The sequence below is a fragment of the Camellia sinensis genome, chromosome 12, assembly GCF_055761805.1.
Source record: "Camellia sinensis isolate YWXY chromosome 12, ASM5576180v1, whole genome shotgun sequence".
Taxonomy (NCBI): Eukaryota; Viridiplantae; Streptophyta; class Magnoliopsida; order Ericales; family Theaceae; genus Camellia; species Camellia sinensis.
In genome coordinates, this window is record NC_138972.1 from 55,200,864 (window position 1) to 55,222,430 (window position 21,567).

General features: G+C 35.6%; 1 protein-coding gene and 1 long non-coding RNA gene across 2 annotated transcripts; both read left to right on the forward strand.

Annotated features, from left to right (window-relative positions):
- Positions 1-541: 541 nt before the first annotated feature.
- On the forward strand, positions 542-5,172 carry LOC114259352 (F-box protein At2g26850). Its single transcript, XM_028199452.2, has 5 exons — positions 542-1,988; positions 2,106-2,185; positions 2,464-2,636; positions 3,096-3,170; positions 4,641-5,172. The coding sequence occupies exons 1-5, from the start codon at positions 1,317-1,319 to the stop codon at positions 4,826-4,828; spliced, it is 1,188 nt and encodes a 395-aa protein (XP_028055253.2). The 5' UTR covers positions 542-1,316; the 3' UTR covers positions 4,829-5,172.
- A 6,460-nt stretch (positions 5,173-11,632) lies between these two features.
- LOC145804511 (uncharacterized) lies at positions 11,633-12,874 on the forward strand. The gene is made up of 2 exons (XR_014346420.1): positions 11,633-12,029; positions 12,113-12,874. It is a non-coding gene; the product is annotated as an uncharacterized LOC145804511 (long non-coding RNA).
- The last annotated feature ends 8,693 nt before the right edge of the window (positions 12,875-21,567 follow it).

Below are 21,567 nucleotides of genomic sequence, written 5' to 3' on the forward strand. Positions count from 1 at the left end.
CTTTATATAATTTGACAACACCAAATATAAGAATATTTTGAAAAAAATCTAAAATATGAGACATTTTTGTGTTAAGGTATCTCAAGACTTCACATACTCCTATAAAAGTATTTTTAGCAACATTACATTCACCTAATTTAGCTCGCTTGAATTGTTTGAATTTATGCATGTCGGTCGTCTAAGCGATTATCTAGGTAAATGTCAGTTGACACACTGAATAATAAGAGTGATAGTCGCGGTTGACAAGAATGATTGACAAGGGTGATGCCGATCATCTCACTTACGTAATACGGATAAATCTTAGGGGTTGTTTGGGATGACCTAAATAAGTGTACTTTTTGTCTTTTTACAAAAAAGATATGCAGAAAAGTAGAAAAGTAATGCAATGAAAAAAAATAAAAAGATAAAAAGATAAATTATCTTCAACTTTTCAAACTTGACCTGAATTTGATGGACCAATTATTTTTTTAATATTTGTGTATCAACACCGTCTCTTTATTTTTTTAAGATTCATATATAATATAGAAAATATGGATACTATAGAGGAAATGAAATTTCGTGTCAATTTTCCACCGTCACTGTTGTGTATGACTGTGGTCTTTAGTGGGGTGGTGTAGTTTGGTGGAAGTTAGGCGAAAATCAGGTGTGCTTCCCTTCACCTTTCTTCAATAAATGCCCCTTCTTTCATACTCTTCCCAGCTGTTCCTTATCAATTGTGAGGTGAGCTACACAATACCCACCAAAAACTCTTCTCTTCAATTTCTCTGATATATACCCATAAAACCCATCAATTTGCTGCAGAAGTGATCATTTTTTTTTATCAAAGAAGGACAACCCACATCAAGTCATCCCCATATTTCTTCAATCTGTTGTGTCACTTTCATTTTCTTGCTTCTTTTTAGTTCTTTTCTTGTGCTTTGAAGAGAGGCAACTGTGAGTTTTGTCATTGATTTCCTCAAAGGTGTATTGGTTTGTTGTTATCGAAGTTCATTGATTCCGAGAATAATCTATTGGTCTATGTATTTGGACACAGCAAATTGATGGGTATTTATTAGTTTTTTTTCCTTTCCAAAACTTGTTTTAAGGACCACTTCGAAGCTCCGTGATTATCGCCAATCCAAAACACTTTGCTTCCACCGACAGATCGTTCTTTGTAGTTTGTTGATTAAAGAAATTTATTTATTTATTTCCAATTTATATTTCTCTATGGCCTGCCCTTGTTTGTATATGTAGCTGCAAAAAACACCATTGCTTCTTTCATTCCATTCCTTTGAGACCTTACTGAAAGACCCATTTGAGGTTTCTCTCAAATCCAAATGATTTTCTTTGTGATTTCTTGTTTTCCATTCATCCTATTGCTTTCCAAGTCTTTCTCTCTCAAGAGACTTCAAGCCTGGAATACTGGGATAAGGGTATCATCACTATCCTGGTTTTGGATAGAATTATCCCATTTTCTCAACTCATCTTTCACAAAAAACCCAATTGATATTACTTCTTTTGAAGTTTCCACAATCCCCCCACTGGTGAAACAATCTGTTAGTTCAGAACTAGAGAATATGGAGCAAGAAGAGGGGATTTCCTTGTTGGATTTGCCTGAATTGGCCTTAGAATCCATTTTAGAGCGGCTTTCAACGGCCGAATTGTGTAGTATGGCAAGAGTGTGCAGTGCTTTGAGAGATAGATGTACTAGTGATCATCTATGGGGTAGACACATGAAACAAAAATGGGGTAATTTAATTGGTCAAGTTGCCTTTAGAGAATGGCAATGGCACATTGCCTCAAGCAATATACCGACCCTTGAGAATTGCCGAGAGAAAAAATTATTTCTTGGGTATGCTTCAAGCCTCTGGCATATTTTGTGGAGTAGATCAAAATTGAGAACTAGTGGTGAGCCAGGGAGTTCATTACCGGTGGATTCGATCATGGCTCGGTACCTTGCTCTTGAGAGTGGCAAGTTCTGGTTCCCAGCTCAGGTCTATAACCGCGAGGTACTTGGCTTGAATTGTTGATATCAAATGCTATATAGTTCATGTTCATGACATTTTTATTGTTCCTATAGCTGTTGAATAAGCCACTGAATATCTTTTAATTCTTGTAAATTGCAGCATGGGAATATTGGGTTTATGCTGTCATGTTATGATGCTGAACTTAGCTATGATTCCAGCACAGACTCCTTTAAGGCAAGGTAAGAGCATGTTATTGCTTGCAGTGATTAGTTGAGTCTGTTTAGCAGCTGAAATATGTTGAGATCAACATGCCATTAAATTTTGTTACCTTCCAAGGTTTAGTATATGAAAATCTTAACCACGTTCTATCTCTTCCCATGAAATGTTTTTGGTGAAATTTTGAGGGGAGACATAGGTTCGTTCTGCCTATGATTTCAATTGATTTTAACACATTCAGAAGCCAGACAAGCTTGTTCAGTACCTTGTATTGAACTACGAATTAATTTGTTATTTTTAGGTACTCAACACATGGAAGACGAACGGTTGAGGAAAATATCGTGTGGGATAGACTAAGAGCACCGGCTGTCGATATTCCTGCACATGTTCTTCATGTCTCTGATTGTTTAGATGATTTAAACCCAGGAGATCATATCGAGATTCAGTGGAGAAGAAACCATGAGTTCCCATATGGTATGTTTTCTGGGCTATTAACGCTGTGTTTGGTTGGGGGATTTGGGAAGGGAAATGGAAAGGGAAATGGAAATGAAAGGAAAAGGAGAAAGAATTAATAGAATTCTAAATCCCAACTATGTTTGGTTGTGTTGGTTATAAAATAGAATTGATGTCCTAAAAGGTATCCTATTTCTTTATTTATTTCTCACCCCCTTTCTTTTCCCATATATTTTTTATTATAACCAAACATAAATAGGATTACATTTCTCATTCCTTTTCCAAATCCCACCTCAAAAACTCCAACCAAACACAGCATAAGTGTTCCATAGGTTTCACTTATAAATTCCTACTTCTAAAGACACTTTTTTTCCCCTTCTTTTTTAAAGAACAATTGGATATTTCCCATGTAATTTGTCGTGAGATTTACTAATTAGTAATCATAGATAACCATAATAAACTGAACTCAATGGATTGCAGGTTGGTGGTATGGAGTTGTTGGTCACGTTGAATCATGCGAAGGGAGCAGAACCCATTGCCAATGTCACAATAGTGGTGAGAAGATCATCTAATTTTCAATATTACCACTTTTTCTTTGAGTTTGTAGTATGGGAGATGGATTTGAGCTTTACTTTCTTTTCAGTGAGCAAAATATCTGTCACAGAATAACTAGAGACGTAAAAAAATTTGTTTGAAAAGAAAGCTTTGATCGCTGCTCAATACTGTAACATATGATTTTGTGACATACTTTTGCTTGAAAATGCTTGACAGGTTTACAAAACACCAATTTTTTTGCAGTATTTGTACACTTACTAACTAGTTCACCTTTAATTACACACTGTATGTCCTTTTGTTCGGAAATATTACTTTCTTTGTTGTTTAATAACATATGATGAGTTGAAGCTTATTGGTGAAAATTATGCTGTCACTAATTTGAATTCAGTAACTTTCATATAAACATGCACAATCAAAACACTTGGATTGAAATTAGGTGCATGTGTGCTTTATTTATGTTTTAAAGTATATAACCATAATAACTCTCGATTTGAAGAGTTGTCATGTGTGACATCTCGTGTTTGTGATGTCAATGCAAGACACACAAACTTAAATTGGAGTCTTCGTAAGATAACGACTTATGCAATTATGTTTCTTGCAGTACTTCAATTGCCAGTTCAAGCAATTTTGACAAAACATAATCAATTATTAAAGTCTAGTTCCAGAGGGACTGAACATGAAGTAGTTTGTGTGAAATCCAGTACCGCATGTCAGTATTTGCCATGAACAGAAGCTTGGGCGTGTTCAGTTGTTTGCGTTTTCTGTTTTCATTTTCCAAAAACATTAAAAACTTGTTTGATGAACTATTTCCAAAGCAAAACTCTTCTGGGAAACACCTAAAAGATGTTTTTGAAATTCTGAGTTTTTGCACAAAATTTAAAAAATGATACGAAGATGATGATCTTTTTATCTTGTAGTTGCCGAAGGTAATCTGATTGTTAGATTGAATTTTTTAAGTTTTCATTACTTTGTATTTTTGTTGGGTTAAAAATATCTTGTTGGAGAAATGAGAACACAATCAAACATGACGGTCACAAAAATCAAGGGTTGTCTGATATAGATATGATATGAATTCCTGGCATAATGAAAGGCCCAGCTTTGGAGTATTCTTCTAATCATGGGATATGCTTGTATTGATGCTTCCCGGAACATCTTCTTAACCTTTGCATATGTCTTACTTGGTCAATCCCCCACTCGGCACCCCACCAAAAGAACAAGAAAGAAGAAAGAAATCATTTTTAGTTATTAATAATTATAAATGAGCTTCTTTTGCATAATTTAATATAAGTCAGTTTTTCAAATGTCCTGGTGGGGTGAGAAACCAGTTGATTTACATAGTATGTGCGTTTGTATTCCACAGCAGTAAGAAATTTTCTTATTTTATATATTAATATCTATCATGTTGTTAATAATTAACTTTAGTTTGATTTGTAGTTGGTTATATTCTCACAAACCACCTCATGTTGACAGACACGGTAATACTGGAGTTCAAACAGTACACCCCGGGGTCACGATGGAGGACAGTGGCAATAAATAGGAAGCACCACAGAGAAGTAGGCAATGCAGTTGATGGCTTTTATGGAGGAATCAGAAAGCTTTACAATGACAAAGAGATCTCAATTTGGCAGCACTTGTGGCCAACCAAAGTCTTGGAATAGTACCCAAACAAGGCACGGCTTCCCTCACCACTCAAAGACTCCTCTGTAAAGATAAGTGTTTTTATTGGTTACCCTTTTTTTGGTGGGTGTTAATAGAATCTCGAGTCATACAAGTGGTATCCAGGAGATGTAGAGTTTTGGCAAGGTGTATAAAGAATTTTGAGGCGTACAAGTGTTTTCTAGGAGATGATATCATTAGACTTCAGTTTTCCTGTGGTAGATTCCGAGCCCTCAAATGATACACGGATAGAATGTACGAATATAACATGAAACATGAACTTCTGGTAAACTGTCTGCTGCAGATTTTTAGTTTCCCTGTTGAGTAAGAACATCTTGTTTCAACATACGGCTCTATTTTATTTTTCTTTTTTAATATCCTGCTGATATAGATGGATGTGTATCAACGAATTCTTTGAAGATTTGGTTATTTTGTTGATCAACCATGTTACATTCCACCAATATAGTACCCTTAATCTGCTCCTAATGATGTCGAAGAGAGAGAAAAGAGAAATATAGAGAGAGAGGAGTGTGGGTTCACCCCTTCAGATGGTCCATTCTATATCATTCCCAAACATTTTTCTTTGTTGATAGTGTGTGAAAAGATTTGAATAGTCAGCTGCGGACTTACCTTGTGGCAGTTTTCTTTAAAACGTTGCTATAATTAATACTTGAATCCATGCTCTAAGCTCTACTCTTGACGGCAGAAATTGGTTTGATTGTGTTTTTGTTTTTCTGTTTTCATTTTTTAGAAAATACGGAAAACTTGTTTGCTGAATTGTTTTGGGGAAATTATTTATGTAAACAACCCATTTTTAGTTGGATTGATTACAACTTGTAGTTGATGAGAAAAATCCACTTCAGGTGTTTCTCTATGGTTTTGACTAGGAATGTGTTATATGTTCAATGAAAATTATAGAACAGACACAATCAATCATACAGGCTTTGATTATTCAACTTGGTGGAACTTGAAGCAAATGAGAAGCCTATAATTTGGGAACTTTTTAGTTTTTTTACACAAAAAAAAGTCACAAAAAAAGCTAGCATTTTTAGCCAAAAAAACTACCAAAAAGTTAAAAAACTTAAAAGTTAATTTTTTACTAACTTATCAAAACACTACTATTAAAAAAAGCCATTACCTTGTTTGCTTCTTTTCCCTTATCATATTATATTTGAATAAGTTAAATGATGTTGATTGATTGATGGGGAAATATCATATAAATGATATATGAGACAAATAAATGCAAATTAGTGGAAACATTTTCCTGTGCAAGTGATTATTAGTGTGAATTGTGCTCGATGCAACTAATTTGCAATTAGCTTTCTCATTTCTTATTTATTTGATATTTTCCCTTGATAGAATGCAACTTAAAAGTGATTCATAACTGTGATCATTGAGTTCTAAAGTTTTGAAAAGAAAATGTCTACTTTTCATTTTTCTTATTTATTTATTTATTTATTTTTCAGTATGCTCTTCTGCAATCAAATTGGCGTAATATATTTGATGAAACACCAATAACAAGAAGGTATCACAAATATGAGTTCTAAAATTTTGAAAAGGAATGGTCTACTTTTCATGTTTCTTTATTTTTATTTTATTTTTTTGTGTTTGCTCATTTGCTATCAAATTGTCATTATATATCTGACAAAACACCTATAATAAGAAGATGCCACGAATAAAAAGAAGAGTGCTGCTATTAATATTCCATAAATTATTTTGGACTCTTCAATTTTTAACTTTTTGTTATTACAATAATAATCTCAAATAAAATTATCACAAAAGATATCATTAATTTTGAGACATTCCATCTCACAATTAAACCTATATACCTATTATATAATGAATTAGAGTTTATGAGAGTACCCATCTCCATCACCACCCATCCATCTTTCTCAAATCTCACTTTCAAAACCTACCCACCCTCAAAACCTTGAAAACTCTTTGACGGCAATATTCTGGCAGTAATGGTGGCAACCATTTGATTACCTATACTTTTCCGGCTATGACAATGAGTGAAAATTTTTCTGGCAATCACAACTCTATAAGACGAGAGGAATACGACAATAAAAGCTTAGAGGAGGTTCATAACTTTGATGTTGTTCTTAGCTCAGGGGAGATTGATATTGTAAGGGTAAGTTTTTAAAAAAAAAAAATGACAAAAACAATAAAATATGTTCGTCATATTTTTGGGACTAAACTTCCAAACATATGACCGAAATTCGGGAACATAGGCCCGAACATTATTTATTTGTTTTGGAACCGATAACCGAACATTGATTTTGAACATTTTGTGATCTGAGATGAGTCCAGAATGAAGAAAATTCGAAGAAGTGAGCCATTTTGAGAACTGAAAATTGGAGATTTTAATCTCCGAGAAGTGATTGTGTGATAGGTTAAGATAAGTAAGGTTGGTGACAATCATAGACAAGTTTTGTATTAGAACATTCCCTAAAAGATTGTTGTGTCTCAAATCAAGAGCTTTGATTTAAGAATAATGAAAAGTATTAGATGAGAAGTTGGTTAAATCAGCAGAGACAATATTTTTGTTTTCCTTCTTCTTCTTCTTCTTGGGTTTTTAAAAGGATGAGACTCTTCTTTTTCTTAATGGGTTTTTTGGAAGGGAGGTTTTTTTGGAGGTGTGGGGGGTATGCATTCAATGGGTGGAATGTTTAAGGATAATTTTGATATTATTTGGGGGGAAAAAAGAAATTTTAAAAGTTTCAAAATTTATAAGTAAATATCCAAAAAAATGAAAAGTCCAAAATAATTTATGGAATGCTAATAGCACCACTCTAAAAAGAATCCTCTTCTGGCTAAAAGAAACCAAACACAACACACCTTGCCCTTACTTCTTGCCTTCAAGATTTGAGGATCAACATAGATTTTTAAGATAAAGCAATCCCAGCCATTGATCTTTTTCTCTCCAACAAATTTGCATAGAAGGATCGAGAAAAGATAAAAAAATTTGATGATGAAAAGATATGTTCCATTAATAATGTAAGTTCAGTTGAGACTATTCGTAACTTAGAAGCTATTCTTGTGAACCATTCTTTTGAAACTTGAGAAAGAGATTGAAAGGCAATGCAGAAACCACAAAATATTTTTGAAAAAGAAACAAATGAATTTAAAGAGGTATAAGGATGCTAGTGTAGGAGAAGGGTCATGGTTTGTGTATGTGTAATGAGGGTGAGGTCGTGTATTGGAATAGAATTTTCATTGATTTTTACATAATGAAAACAATGAAGTGGCATTGTTACAGATTAGATAAATTTTCAATTTTATCATTTTTGGAGCTTTAGTTGGAATTTTTAGTGCTAAATTGAAGTTAAGTTCCCAATTTTTGCAGTTGGCTTTCAATTCTGTAATATTAGCTATCAAAAAAAATTCACTCTTTTGACCAGTGACAATGAAATTTCGGTGTCTTGAGAAAATGAAATTTCACAATTCAAAAATAGAGAGCACAATGAAATTTAACCTCATTTTTTTTTTTTTTTGCTTTCTTTAGAATTTTATATTCTTTGTAGGTCATGTTTGAACAATAAAAAAAAATTAAAAATTAAAAATTAAAAATACAAATTTTATAAAAAAACAAAAATGTCAATCAAACGTTAACCTTGTTTGGTTTAAGAATTTTGAATTTACTTTTTTGAAAATTGAATTTTTTTTTTTTACCAAAATTTTAAAAAATATTTTAAGCAAATTTTTTAACTTTTAGATACACCTAACATAAATACACCTAAAAAGTATAATATTTGTAGAAAGAATCTTTAAAAAAAAATCATGAAATATTAAAAATACATATAAAAATTCAATACATTTTTGTATTCTTGTGTATTTATTACTTTTTATGTACATCTATGTTTGTTGCATCTAAAAAGTAAAAAAAAAAATTAAAATTAAAAAAATTCACTAAAAACAAAACGATGAAAAACAAAAACTCAATTTTCAAAAAATTTGAGTTTAAAAATTAGAACCAAATAAGGTAACTCAATTTAATGGAAGTGTTTTGGTGGGCAAAATGCATACTATATGTACTTGTGCAAGTTCTCACAAATATGCATAAGTTACCTCACAAAATCGCTTAAGTTTTCACAAATATACAGAAATTGTGATTTGTCAAATATTTATGGGTTAACTTATGTATATTTGTAGAAATTAACACAATTTTATGAAATAATGTACATATATTTGTAAAAACGTACACAAATATATGATGTACATTTATACGTTTAAAAATTGCCCTTAATTAGTTTGTTGATATGTAACTAATACGAGTATTTTGAATCAAGCTAGTAACTTCGTTTGATTAGAAAAAAGGAAAAATTATTTATAAGTCCTATTAGGAAGACTTATACTATATTAAGTCCTAAGAAATTTCTTATTAAGTTTGAAGTCCTATTTAAATTAGAAAGTATTCCATTAAGTTCTATCTATTGTGTTTTAATTGAATTAGTTTACTATTATACCCTTGATAAAGGTTGCAATGTTTTAACCGTTTTCTTTCCATATTGTTTGGTGCCGTGGTATGTGCTATGATTGCGGAGTCTGTTAGGTTTTCAATTGGTGAGTGTTGCTCTGGTTTGGTTGTTTCATCTTACCGCTTTCGAGTCAGATTGTTTGAGGGAAGGAGATCAAGCTGTCTGCTTATTCAATTGGTGAGTGTTGATCTGGTTTTTTTTCGAATGTTTTGTTTTCAATGTCCTCATATATCGTTGGATTTCGCAATCTGTCATAGCAATCCATTGGTAGACTTTGCTATGGTGATCTTGCATCAACTTCCGTGGTAATGATATTGTGTTATAATGTTCACATACATGTCACATTACGTTTCGTAATAGTATTTTGCGATAGCTTATTAGATTAGAAATTGAGAATGTGAGAATGTTGCTGCGTTTAGCGAAATGGTACAGCCTTACATTGGCGCAATTCTGTAGACTCGAAGGCTGTTATGTGGTGATGGTCTATATTACATTCGTTTGTACTTAGTTTGTGTTTTGCAGTTGTGCTACTTTTTCAAAACATATGTGTCACGTTATGAGTCGCAAAATTATTGGGTTTCATTTTTTTCCTTCTCAATGTCATATTTGCTTGTCTGTGGATACTATTGGAATGTATGTGAATGTAGCTCACATACACATGGAGAAGTACTTGGTTTTTGTATTGTGTTGTCTGATTCTTGTATTTACTGTGGACATATGTGTCACATTTCGTTTCGCAAAGTCTTTGGTTTCTATTTTTTACAATTGAATGTGACAATTGTATCGATTGATGGAATTTATTGGAATGTATACTAATGTTAATCTAACTTCTCTTTGTATGTTATTTAATTTGGGTTGTCATTGTTCAGATATAAAATTGAATGTGATTGATTGTGATTGAATGTGGGTTGGGCCACGTTGTGATTGTTTTTTGTAGAATGTATGCCATGGTTAATGTTTCATTCATTTTGTTGTGCTGGATATGGACATCATGCTTTTTTGCACCTTCGGTTCATCGACGGTTGCTGTCAGGGGTGTTAATGGATTGACATCAAAATGATTGATACAAAATTTATGTGATAGGTGGGTGGATGTGACACCATCATCGATTTCAATATCTTACAAATTACCGTGTCACGAGAATCAAGTGACTTTGTGTAATGATGTGGACATGGAAAACATGTTTTCCATTGCAAGGTCCATTGGCGTTACCCATATCAACGTTGTGATTGACTGGAAAAATGAGGTGGATGATTTGAATCGAGATACTCAATTCAGTGGGACTATGTCTGCAAATCATCTGGATCCTCACAGTGAACCATTTATAGGTCCCCAACCTAATGTAGATTTATTGGCCAATTATTGTCACCATAGTGAGAAAAGGTTGATGACAGTTGATTGGTCACATGGCATTAGTCATGTAGGCCAATGTTTCGAAGGGGGAGTTGTTGCTTTCTGTTTGGTTTTGTCCAAATATGATATTGAGTGTGGGTTTGACTTCAAATTTGTTAAAAATGACTCAGTTCGGGTTACGGCAGTGTGCACATTGCGAGAGCAAAAAGGGTGTTCATGGTTGGTACATGGAAAAGTTCAAACATGCAATGGTATTTTTACTTGAAGAGGTTGAACAACTTGCATAGTTCTGGTGCTGTTGTTCGCACTGGAAAGAATAACAGACTTAACTCTGAATTGGTTTGCAATGTTATCGGTGATCGGTTACGTGATAAGCCGCTTACACATCCTACTAACGTCATGTTTGAGCTAAAAAAGGAGTACGTCCTTAATGTTAGTTACCACATAGCATGGTTAGGTGTGGAGAAGGCAAGAGGCGAAGTTTATGGTGACTATCATGCTTCATTTGACCAACTTAGGTGGTACGCGGATGCGGTTATGCATTACAACCCTGGGAGTTATGTTAACTTGGATTTTGAGCAGTCTACCGGCCGATTTAAGTGGTTCTTCATTTCATTAAAAGCTTGCATTGACGGATTCAACCATATATGCCCATTATTGTTTCTTGACGGCACTTTTTTAAAAGGGAGATTTAAAGGCAATTTGCTTGCAGCAACGGGGAAGGATGGCAACAAAAGTATGTCTCTTACGATGATTACTTTATACTTCCATATAGTAACGCATTACATTGTGGCTAACCTTTTTTTTTAAGTCCACTACAGTAGTGGGTGATCCCCAATTGCAAGATTGTTTCCAATTTAATGTTATTTTACAAACATTGTGTGTGGTGCGATTCGAATTGTGAACAATTGTTAATGTGGACGTAAACTTTGTTAAAAATATTTCATCTAATGGTAAACCTATTGAATCTGCCAGGTTTATTCCCATTAGCTTTTGCTATTGTTGACTCTGAAACAACTGCAAATTGGACTTGGTTTTTACAGCAACTGACAAAGGTTATTAGTAGTGCTCGCACATTAACTTTCGTATCCGACCGTAATATTGGGCTGCTTGAATCCTTGTCTGCTGTATTCCCATTTGCACACCATGCGTACTGCTTACAACATCTCCAAGAAAATTTGAGGGGCAAATTACGATGGGCTGACAACCGTGTATTTTTTGGTTTAATGGCGAAATTGCGTGAATGTGCGTATGCTCCAACCGAGGCTTCGTTTCAGCAGCATTGGAAGAAGCTAAAAGGAACAGGACGATCTGGAATAAATAATTTCTTGGAAGATATGCCACCAAAGCATTGGGCCAACGCATATTTCAGGTTCGTACGAGACTTACATGTGCTAATATTGCAAGTACCCAATATGTGATAGCATTTTCATTATGTTTTCATAATGTGAACAGGGGCAAACGGTATGGGGAGATGATCTCGAATGCTACAGAATCATTTAATAAATGGATACTTGATGCCCGTAATTATCCAATCACAAGGTTGGTTGATACAATTAGAAATCAAATAATGACTATGAGGGCTGAGTGTAAAGTTTTGGCTACTAATTGGAATGGGTTACTTTGTCCGAAAATGGAAGCCGTGTTAGGGTGGCATACTCCACTGGTTGCACATGGATTGTTAGCCAGTCAAATGAAGACATATATGAGGTCCATTCATTTCTGACGGTGTTGGTAGACGTTGGCAAGCGTTCATGTTCCTGCTTCCAGTGGCAATTGAACGGATTCCCATGTGCGCATGCGATGGTTGCAATGCAGAGCAGTGGAAGGGATTTCAGTACATTTGTTGAACAATTTTTCACTGTTGATCAGTATAAAGCCGCTTATTTTGGATACATTCAGCCAATACCAACAGTTGACAAACCCTCATTCTCAGAAGACGACTTCATCATATATCCACCGGCAATTAAACGTCCTCCAGGGTGACCCAAGAAGAATCGAATACCATCTCGGGGAGAGAAACTAAGTCAGATTAGGTGCGGTCGACGTGGGCGCATGGGCAGCCACAACCAAAAGACATGTAAAGAACCAATTTAGTAATAGGCATTTAGCATTCATTTTTGTAATCTGTTTTGAACAGCAGCATCATATTATTGTAGTAGCATGTATCGAAGCCAATTGATGACATATTTGAATAAGTGAAGACACTGTTTACAATTGATCATTTAGCTATTTTTTCTTTCACAACGTCTCATTCATATGTTGCTATTACAAAAGTTTATTTATTTGGTCATGCAAACGTATGTTTCAGACCTGCAAAATACGTTAGACAAAATGTGTTGCACACTAGCCTTGTATGTGAGAAGACATTTATTTTGTAACATATGTGGTGTTGTTATTGTCTCCGTCTGACAGGTTCTCGTGCAACCAGTTAGTCAATGTTAAATTACAGCAAATTCTTGACATATTAAATTGTCAAAGCCAACCAAGATTCCTTATCACATTAAATTTGGCAATATCATTTACACAAACACATTCACATTCCTCTTTTCCCACTCAATAAGAAAAGTGCACAAAATTGTTACACATTCGGCAGCACAATCTTGCTATTAAGTGTAGACAACAAAACCTATTCTAACAAACACAATCACATCCTATTTCACATTCACTATCATATAAACATAATAATTCACATTCACACAACCACATTCACATCTGTATTTCACATTCGCAAAAATAGTGCAGAACACTGTCATACATTCACATTTGCATTTTGGGCGTAACAGGTATACAACCAAACCTGTTATGTCATTCATAATCACATCCAATTTCACATTCACCATCACATAAACGTAACCATTCACATTCACGTAACCACATTCACATTTGCATTTCACATTTATAAAAATGTGCAAAACACTGTGATACATTCACATTTGCTTTTTGGGTGTTACAAGTACACAACCAAACCTGTTCTGTTATTTACATTCGCATTCGCTGTCACAATCACCATCACATTTACATACAACTTCACCCTGATTCAACCACTTTCACATTTGCAATTTCACACTCCCTAATACAAGTATCAAACACTGCCATACATTCACAAACACAATCTGTGTATTAGAAATGAACAACCCACATTGTTTTATGGCATTACCATTCACATTCACTTCACATTCTAAGTGGCATTAGCAATTACATTCACATTTACGCAACCACATTCACACTTATGTAGCCAATATTCCTGCTGCCCTTAAATTCCTGTTGGCATTACTGAATGACACATAAAGCCATATTAACAAAATAAAGTGTATTCCCAAAAAAATCAATTAACCATTGTTGCCTATTCCCAAAACAAAATACACTAATCAGTAATTCATATTCACAATGCTACGAAAAACATCAAAAACTTCCAATTTTTCCTGTATCAGCAAGCTTTTAATACCATTCCAAAGCAAAAACAGTGTGATTATATACCCAAAATATCAAATCTGCACCCATATACCACCATCAGTAGATAGTCAATTGCCAGCCACAAATGACCTTCTCCTGTCATTCTCAAATGACTTCACCATACCGGCTCGCATTGTTCTGCAGCTCTCCCCTCCCATTGACTTGTCAACATCTAGGTGACGCACAAGTTGCTTCATAATGAAGCATACTATAATTCCACAATCATTCCTATTACGAAAATTTAAGTCATTAGTAACAATGTCAAAATAGACCACGTGCAATGTACGGAAACATGAATGGCATACGTTGGAAAGAAACGTAACAAACTTACGAGTTTGGTTGTTTGTTGTGGACAATAATCAACCACTAGAAGCTCTTTCACCAAGTCTTGTGTTTCAACTGTGCCCATCGTCAGTCTGCGATTTATGTAATCCTCAAAGTAGGATTTCTACATTATTGTCAAATTTATATTACAATAATTAGTATTGTTGTCCAAAATAAAATACAAATATCACTGCAAGAAAGTAATTGATGTTTACTAACTAGTAACGATGCTTCCCAGTAATGTTTGTCTTCCCTCCCACGTCTTGGTTTCATAGAGTTGTAATGCAACCAAAACCCCTCCTTAGTGTCATAAACCATTAGTGTCCAATGGTTATCTAAGTGGATTGGGAATTGAATATATCTGGCCTTCAGGGCATGCGGGGCACGCAATGCCAAGTACCTGTCACGTACATCTTCGGCCACATCTTTTATCGTAGGCTGCAGACATTCATTTCAGAAATTTAAAATGACAAACTAAAAATGACAATATTCATTTCTTCAGTTACATGTCTTACCAAACATAATGTGCTGAAAATGTATGATTTTTCGTTATCTGCGGATTTAGGCACCTTCATCTGTTACTCGTACATCAGCATTTCCGCGTAGGCATCAATGACCTACGTGAAAAAGAAAACAATTTTTTTTTTCCTTCCCTTGTATACATGTACGTAAATTGCATTCTATGTGAAGAAGCTTCAAAAGTTTGACGAGTAATTAGAAATACCATACTTACATTGCCTCGTAATGTCAACCCCTTAACGGTCGCGCGTATGTCATTGAAAGACACAGAGTTAGACACATGCGGTCCAGTCCAGACTTGCGCACTACAATACATTTTTTGAACAATAAATTCATGTACAAATGCATAATGGTAAGAGCAAGTTGCATAACCTACCTGTCACCCCTTTTCTCATATGCTTCTTTAAGCTTGTCTTTCTCTTGCGTTGATAACAACTTCCAGATTGGCAGACGATTAGTTAAGTCGAACTGAGAAAATGTCCTATCTGGGTCTGCAATGTTGTCAACCTCAATGATCTCATCTTCCATTTCTTGTTTACTGTCACACTCACCCTCATTAACCACACCACTATCAGATGGTTTCATCTACCTTCCCAAAACCAGTGGATATTCATACTCTGGCAGTTTATGCTCCTTCCTATTTTTCTTTTTAATGTTTCTCACAAGCGAGTTTTGCAACGCAGTTGTTCCAGTGTTTTGATTAATACCAGCTATTAAATCCACATCACATGCCATTTGCCCAATGTCGTTGATCGGGGTCACATGAGTATCCACCCCTTGCAACTCTGCCTTCTCATTCACATCAAATGGAAACGATGTTGACAATGGTATAATGGCAAGTACGTTTGCCTCACAGTGGTACATTTCCTCATTATTTTGTTTCATCTCCTGTACACCAGCAGCTGCTTGGGTGTATTCATGGACTGCGTACTCCTCCAAATGTTCTACGAGCGTCGCGTTTTTGTCATTAAGTTCATCCACTAGCTGCTTCATCTTTTCAATGTCACATTCGTTCTGCTTATTGTTCACTATGATTTCATGTTCTAACTTGACACATTTTTCTTCGTACACTGCCCTCATTGTTGCCAGTTCTATCTGTAATGCAAACATAACATCAGATTTACGTTGGAGTTCTATCTTAAGCACACCAATATTAAGCAGTGCTTTTTGGTATTCTTTAGACATAGACGCACCCCGAGCACACTGATCATTACTCTCAGCACCAATCCCACTGCGCTTTGAACATTCGGCTTTTGCTCCAATTTGTTTAACGTCTTTCGTCTTCATGAAGTGCCGTTCAGAATGACTGATGTACAGATCTCCTACCACAACCTGCAAACAATTTAAAAATCAAAAATCAAAAATAGTAAATTGGCACATCTAATATTTACTCTAACGGTACAGAAAATCATACTTCCACATCATTTGGCTGCTCAATGTCCACTGCTCTTATCTTTGTGACCAACTTGCTGACATTCCATTTCATAAACCTCGGAAATCCATCTCCGCGATCTGCTTGTATCAAGTTGGTGTGCTCACATATCCAAAACTGTGTGACCATGGGTTAAAAATATTAGCTGTGAAAGTTTTTCAAAACAAATACAAAATTATATTGTGGGAAAAACAAAAAAACAGAGCACTTACAAGTAGGGCAGTAACACATCCAGTAACTTTCTCAGGCTTAGAGTAAAATCCCTTAATTGACTCCATCAAAGTTGTGCAGATTGCTCCAGCCCAATCATATGCCTTCATGTTGTCTAGATCCTCTACAACCCAAACGAACCCCCATCCCACGGTCTCGCCTGAAGTAACAAAGAATAACTTCCCACACAAGTACAAACTCAGTAACTTTGCTACATCCTGGTGATCCTGAGTAGTGTCCCCGAGTAATGCATCCATTAACAGTTCCTTAATGGTCTTCAAGTTTATGCGTGTTATTTTGGGACACCTTCATTGGATGAAGTCAGTCGGGAGTCTTGGCCCATGTGACACATCTAAACTCTTCTTACCACCTTGAATTCCAAATATTAGTTGCATATCGATGCTCGTAAACTCAATGTGTTTACCACCAATCATGAAAGCCGACTTATCTGGAACAAATGCCTGAATGATCCTCATTACAATGTCATCGCATTTTTGGAATTCATGTTGGTTTAGATCGGTTTTTCGCATCGCATCCAACAACAACCAGAACGGTGTTTTCTGAAGATATTGCAAATGCTCATCTTTCAGTTTTGACACTGCCACCAGCTTCACAATTCCAGCAATGTTAAAACGGTAGCAAAATGTTGGTTGTGTGTTCAGTCATTGTTGAGGCTCATATTTCAGCTTCTTTCCTTTTTGGGCACTGCTTTGCCCTAATGCGTTCACATTCTGTGATGGAGTTTGAGACTGCCGTCTTTTACCAGTTCTAGTCCCTTCACTGCTGCTCACTTTCGCCTTGGAGCCTGTCTGTGGTGTACATTTAATTGTGCCTCCTGAAAAAAATGCCACCAAAAATTCACATTTCATATACAAACAAGATCCCAGTGATAACGTATATGAATATGTAATTTAATAGCAATACGTAACATTACATGTCAGTATGTTCGTGATGTGACTAGTGTGACTGAGAAGTACTTGACGTAATTGTGACAAATTACGCGCACACATGGACGCCCATGGTTTCAAATGTGACTAAGAAGTACTTGACGTATCTGTGACAAATTACGTGCACACATTCACGGCCATGTTTTCAAATGTGACTGAGAAGTACTTGATGTTACTGTGACAAATTACGCGCACACATTCACGGCCATGTTTTCAATCGTGACTGAGAAGTACTTGACGTAACTATGACAAATTACGCGCACACATTCACGGCCATGGTTTCAAATGTAACTGAGAAGTACTTGACGTAAATGTGACAAATTACGCGTACACATTCATGGCCATGACTGCGACAAATTACGCGCATACATTCACGGCCATGGTTTCAAATGTAACTGAGAAGTACTTGACGTAACTATGACAAATTACGCGCACACATTTATGGCCATGACTAAGACAAATTACGCACACACATTCACGGCCATGTTTTCAAATGTGACTAAGAAGTACTTGACGTAACTGTGACAAATTACGCGCCAAGGTTTCAAATGTGACTGAGAAGTGCTTGACGAAACTGTGACAAAGGTGTGCGTGTAATTTGTCAAATTTGTAATTTGTCACATTTGTATATCTGAGTAAAAACAACCAAACGACATCATACCACAACGTGGCACTGTACACACAATCCAACTTACATGTGCTTCCACTCACATCCGACACTAATTTCATATTGGGCCACAATCACATTCATTAACTGTACAACACACAACGACAAACCCCCAAAATAGTCTACCAAACCCAATACTATGCTCGAATAAAAAAAAAACAAATAAAATCAATTAATGAATGTGACTGTGGCCCCCAAAATAGTCTACCAAACCTAATACAACAACGAATCAAGCATAAATCATCCACATTGGTCAACCCGCAGAACCTCCATCGTACAACCCCAACATACATACTATTTCCAATTCGGAAATTGTAAAATCAATTATTCATCACAATTCTCACAAAACATAAAAATAACAAAGCAGATTACGACTGAAGGTCACATAAACCCTAGTTTTGGGTTGTTAATAAAAATCAAATAAATTAACATTGCGAAACAGGGGCAAATCCACACTTACATTTCGGAGTCATCATTCCTCCTTCTCACCGTAAACGGTAACCGTTGTCACCTTCCCATCGAACGTCTCCGTCGAATCGCCCCCTTCTCCTGTTCGTGGTGAGTTTTGAAATGTTATCAACTGAATCAGCCTATTTTGGGGGTTTCAAAATGTTTTTTGGGGGTTTCGAAATGTTTTTCGAATTTCCAAATTAATGTATATGGATATGATATTAACATCTACTATTAAGGGTAAATGTGTCAAGCAAATTTCCATTGGACTTATGAGAATATAAGTTTTTACTTAGGACTTAATCTACCATAAGTGTCTGAAAAAGGACTTATAAATAAGTCTCCCTAGAAAAAAAAAAAAATAATAATAATAATAATAAATAAATAAATAAATTTGATAGAAAGTGAAAGTGACACAACACATTTTCTTTTTTTTCTTTTTCTTAAAACTTAATGTTAATTGTAATTTAAAAAATCGAAAATACTATATAAATTTTGAAAGAGGATCCTCTTCCATTCATAATCTGAATTGGAGAGTGTTGTTTGGACTTATATGAGTCTCGTTTTAATGATTTGAATTTTCATTTTATTAGGTATTTTGTGTATTTCATTCACAAAAAATAAAATTTTGGTCTATTCAATAATCATAACCTATTTAATTTATCGTTTTTGTTACAACAAAAAAAGAAGAAGAAGAAAGATGATAATTGTGTTTTTAAAAATAAACTATATATTTTTTTAGTGAGAAATGAAATAAATTGAAGGGTGCTGTTTGGACTTATATGAGTCTCGTTTTAATGATTTTAATTTTTATTTTATTAGGCATTTTGTGTATTTTATTCACAAAAAAATAAAATTTAGGTCAATTTAATAATCATAACTTATTTAATTTATCGTCATTGTTACAAAAAAAAAAAAAAAAAAACATAGATGACAATTGTATTTTTAAAAATAAATTATATATTTTTTTAGTGACAAATGGGATAAATTGAAGTACTTACATGTTGGTCCTAATAGGTAAACTTATTGTCCAATAGGTCCTATGATAATTAATGACATTTTTCATCAAATACTATTAAAAAAATGTTACTAAATGTTAATTTTTTGCAATAGTTTGAAAATTGTCAAAAAAATGTCACTAATTATAAGTTTTAGTGACAGTTTAAAAAAATCGTTACAAAAAGCATCACTAATATTTCAACTTTTAGCGATAGTTTAAAAAATTTGTTATGAAAAAATGTCACTAATTACAATTTTTAGCGAGAATTTATAAAAATCGTGACAACAAAATCACTAATTTTTAATTTTTAGCAACATATGTAAAGAATCGTCAAAAAAAATAATATATTTTTAGCGACGATTTTACTAGGATTTATTTTCAATAAGACTTGATGGAAATTAAGTCCAACTATTAAGACCTATTGGTAGTTTACCCTAAATTGAATACGCTACAATTATCGAACAGATCATTTTTTTTTTTTTTTTTTTTATAAATGAAATACATGAAATATCCGATAAAATAAATGATTCGTATCATTGAAACATATCCATGATGAGTTCTATGAGCCTAAATAATGCCACCAATCCAAATTATAGACCGGAGAATCTACATTGTTTTTAGAGTTAGATTGGATAGGATTATTATTGCGAGATTGTTAGTGAAGTATAGTGTGATTGAGTGAGAGAATTAAAAAAATTATATTTGTTTGATGAGAACTCGTAATTTTTTTTTTACATTTATTTTGTCATTATGTGTGAGAGGGTGATTTATGATCTGGAATTAGGCCGAGGCAACGGCCGAGCAGGAAGAGAGCCCAACCGTGCATGGGGCCGAGATGATCGACTATCCGCCCGGAGATGGGCTGCCAGAACTTGGCCCGGGTAGGAATTGGGCCAAGTGTGAGCCGCCCCGGACCGAAAAGAAGCTCGGCAAGGCAGTGCTCGGTTGGACCGAGCTGCATGATCAGGGGATGGCTAAAGCCAGACAAGCTGAGTGACCGGCGCCCGGAAAGGCGTGGTCAACCGAGGAGACCGTTTGATTGGCAGGGAGGCCGACCACAGGAGGTGCCCGGGCTAGGCTCTGCCGAGATGCCGCCTAGCCCAGTCCTCCTTGGGTTTATCCAGTGAGGTGCTTGGGTATGAAGCATAGCACGGCCGTGGATAGAGCAGCCCGGCTGCCGAGCTCCTGCTGAGTAGGCAGGCAGTTGAGATTAGGTGATGATCGGCAAGGTTTATGCTGATAGATGGGATAGCGGAGCCACGTGTCAGGAGATGACTGGGAGTGGATATGGGGCGCAGAGGGTATATAAGCATGTCTGCGCCCCCCATACGCGACAGATGAACACTTTGTAAGGAATTTCTTACACTAAAACACCTCCCTCTCTCTTTCTCTCTATCCTAAGGTGTGTGCTAACTTGATCGTCGGAGGGCCACACACCGCCGGGTAGCTCACCATTGTTTGCGCGCAGGTGATCGGACATAAACGGAGCTCGGAAGAAAGGAGTACGGGTTTGCCGGAATATTTGCTCCCCGTACAATTGGTGTCGTTTGTGGGAAACTTGACAGACAAAACCTTGTCTTCCAGGTTCATCTGATCGCCGTCCATGGCGAACAACGACGAGTTTCTGTTGTCCGCCATAGACGGAGCTACCCCAGAGTTCACCCGAAGGAGAGAAGGTCCTCCCGCCATCCATCCAATGGCGGACTTGGGGACGCCCACAGGAGGACACTCAGTAGACGCGCGGGATAAGCGCGGAAGAAGTCATGGTCATTTACGGAGTCTAGACGGTCACCGGCGGAGGAGAGACTCACACGCCAGGCGACTGGAAAGTAAGTTGAGAGACCAAGATGCTGTCATCCGGCGAATGGCGGCGGAGATGGAGGATCTGAAGCGGCATGTCAAAGG

Coding starts and splice junctions, on each gene's coding strand:
- LOC114259352 (XM_028199452.2), top strand. CDS start 1,317: ATGATTTTCTTTGTGATTTCTTGTTTTCCATTCATCCTATTGCTTTCC. Junction 1,989..2,105: donor CTCAGGTCTATAACCGCGAG/GTACTTGGCTTG, acceptor TGTAAATTGCAG/CATGGGAATATTGGGTTTAT. Junction 2,637..3,095: donor AAACCATGAGTTCCCATATG/GTATGTTTTCTG, acceptor AATGGATTGCAG/GTTGGTGGTATGGAGTTGTT.